Raw genomic sequence first — 2851 nt, forward strand, 5'->3', positions numbered from 1 at the left:
CATCATAACAAGATAGAAGCAAGTTATTGATAATATCAGACAGTGTTAACCTTAACACATAAATATATTTCGATAGCGCGTATATAATACCCACACTACATTTACTCAGATATGACAGAAATCTCATGTAGAAGATTTTTCTACCGATATGCCGTAGATATCAATCATTTACTCAGTCCTGATATGTCATATGGATATGGTGTCGTTCTCATCCTTTACTGACTGAAGTTTTGGTATTGTCAGTGTTCATTTCCGAGTCTTCATCTTTAATTTGTTGACTTTCAGTTCTGAGCCTGTGCTTTAATCTCTAAAAACACGGCGCATGTTCAATGTTTCAATAAACTTCTTTCGGAAACGCTGTCCCGATAGACCATACAGTATGAAGTTCAAACAATGGTTCAAGAAGGAGCACAGATCTGCTAACGTGCCGGGAATGGAATCCCACCCATAGCCATAAACGACCTCGTGCAGAGACACGCCTACGAACGGGATGAACAGAAGGACGAAGCACGCGGTAACTGAAAACAACATGCTGACCGTTTTCGAGATGGAATCCTTCCTTTCAACTGTAGGGGGCGCGCTGCTCTCGCTGCCGGAAGTTAGAAAACGTCTTCGACCAGCTGCACTGTAAAGGCCCCGTATAATTAGAATATTGAGGATACAGATGATGAGGATTGGAATAATAGCGTAAGAAAGGATGTCTATATAACCTCTGAACTTAAAACAATAGTCATGTGTAAATTCTGGTAGAACACAGGTCAAGGTTTCGTGATCCCATTGTAGACAAATGTTTGGTAAGTTAAGAGCAGCGAGAACCAGGAAGGCCGTCCCGACGTAAATTAGCGTTCTCTTTCGTGTACAGTAGACACTGACAGCGAAGGGGTGGCATACAGCTATATAGCGATCGACAGTTACAGCCACTGTGATCCAAGATGACAACTGCGAGAATAACAGCGTGAAGGCAAACGACACGGAGCACAACATTTCCTCAAAACTTTTAGAAGGCGTATACATTCCTGTCATCTCCAACCAACGAAATACCCCCCCGACAATCAGGAAAGAGAAGTCGGAGATGGCGAGAAAGGCGAGATACAAATAGAATGAAGATGTGGAGGACAGTTGGTACAGGACTATAAATGCCAGGCTATTACCAATCATCCCCAATAACGTTAAGATTGGCCAGGTGATGTCATAAAGATAAAAGTAAAACCCGGTATTTCCCCCGTCTTCATGACTGGTATAATTGTTGACAAAACCACTTCCGTTGAGCATGTCTGACGTCTCATTGATTATACTTATGTTCTGGTCCAACATGATTTTCCTGAAAATGTGAAGAGCTCTTATATCATTCTTTTAACCAGATTTAATCATGCATTTGATATAAGAAAATACACATTAAGAACATGATATATTACATGAATAACAGCTTACTTTATTTCATGTTTAACAGAGCATTGTACAAGTGCACATTTCAGTGTTAATTAAAAAATGGATAGAGTAGAGTAAAATAATTAATTAAACGGCATATGTTGTTTCGTTCTTCTAAGAGTCGTCATTGATGTCACTAAGCCTGAATCTTTAAAAGCTTGTTGGTGGGTGAGGAAAATAAAAATTAGTTGAAATAAATGTCAAAAAACTAGTTGGAAAGGTGTACCCGCCACAAAATTAAAGAAGTTTAAGAAATTACATGTGTACATTCTGAGCCGTAACACTATTTCATTGTAGTGAAATGTGACGTGCAGGTCATTAATGAAGGTTAATTTTTAAATTAGCTTCGTTAGAGTTTTCTTAACAAATATTTAATTTTCTGACGCTGAGGATAGTTTTAGCAATGACAGATTTCAAACTACTGATTATTATGGCTCTATTTTGATTCTACCACAGCGTCAACACCTAAAGATAAGAAGTTTAATTAATTGTATGTACCACATAATACACACCGATGACGGAAACCCCACAGTCTCACATTCGCTCTAGATGTTTTGGTTACTATGACAATTTGAAATAAATCACTTGTAAAGATGATTAGTTTTATTTAAAGGCTCCTGGTGAAAATACAGATTTATATTGAGAAACAAATACCAGCTCCATCAAAATTACCTGTATAACGAATCTTATTACCTGTGACTCATTTTCGCCATTTTCCTTCTATGATTAGGAGATCAGTTTGATTATAACTGGTTTTTTTTCCGGCTTTTTAATGGAACCATTTGTAAGTTTCCTAGAATAAATTTAGAGAAAATTGCTGTTGGTGAAATAAACCCGGTACGGTATGAAACCTTGTCGTCTGTGGAGATCTCTGTATTGGGTGATATTTATTTAATGTGACATATCTGCCGAGGGGCTCTCTATCCATTTAAAATGCTTTCATTTCCTTAAACTCGTTTTCGCGTCAACGTGCATCGTACCTATATTATCGCATATATATGGAAACTATTTTAGTCAGGATGAACGTTGTCAATGGCTTTATTAGTGACCGGTTTGTTGACGGCGGTGTGATAACTTTGATATGGTATTTAAGAGGGAATCTCACCATGTACGTGTCAACTATCGAGCTGATGATGTTGTATTGATCATGCGCCATCGTATCAGTTTCAGTAATTATGTGTTGAAGAAGTCATAAGTTAAAATAAGAAGAAGCAACACATAAGATTACGGTGTTTAGTTCAAGGTTCACTGCGTAGCTGAAACGATTTTTAGTTATAATAATAAAACGTCATTTGTGTTGTTCTAAAGAAGCAACAGTTACCATACAGTTAGCATTACTATCACAGCAATCAACGTCAAGATATATGAACGGTTTTTAAAAACGAAATATTTGAAATTTTCAAATTCGCCAACACCAATACAA

At 37.3% G+C, this 2851-nt stretch overlaps 1 protein-coding gene across 1 annotated transcript; it reads right to left on the reverse strand.

The window, feature by feature from the left end:
* Positions 1-300: 300 nt before the first annotated feature.
* LOC132559212 (FMRFamide receptor-like) lies at positions 301-1314 on the reverse strand. The gene has a single exon (XM_060223833.1). It carries the CDS (start codon positions 1312-1314, stop codon positions 301-303), a length of 1014 nt encoding a protein of 337 aa, XP_060079816.1.
* Between the last annotated feature and the right edge of the window lie 1537 nt (positions 1315-2851).

Source organism: Ylistrum balloti, unplaced genomic scaffold (assembly GCF_031769215.1).
Source record: "Ylistrum balloti isolate Yb309-2 unplaced genomic scaffold, AGI_CSIRO_Ybal_v1 Utg370876, whole genome shotgun sequence".
NCBI lineage: Eukaryota > Metazoa > Mollusca > Bivalvia > Pectinida > Pectinidae > Ylistrum > Ylistrum balloti.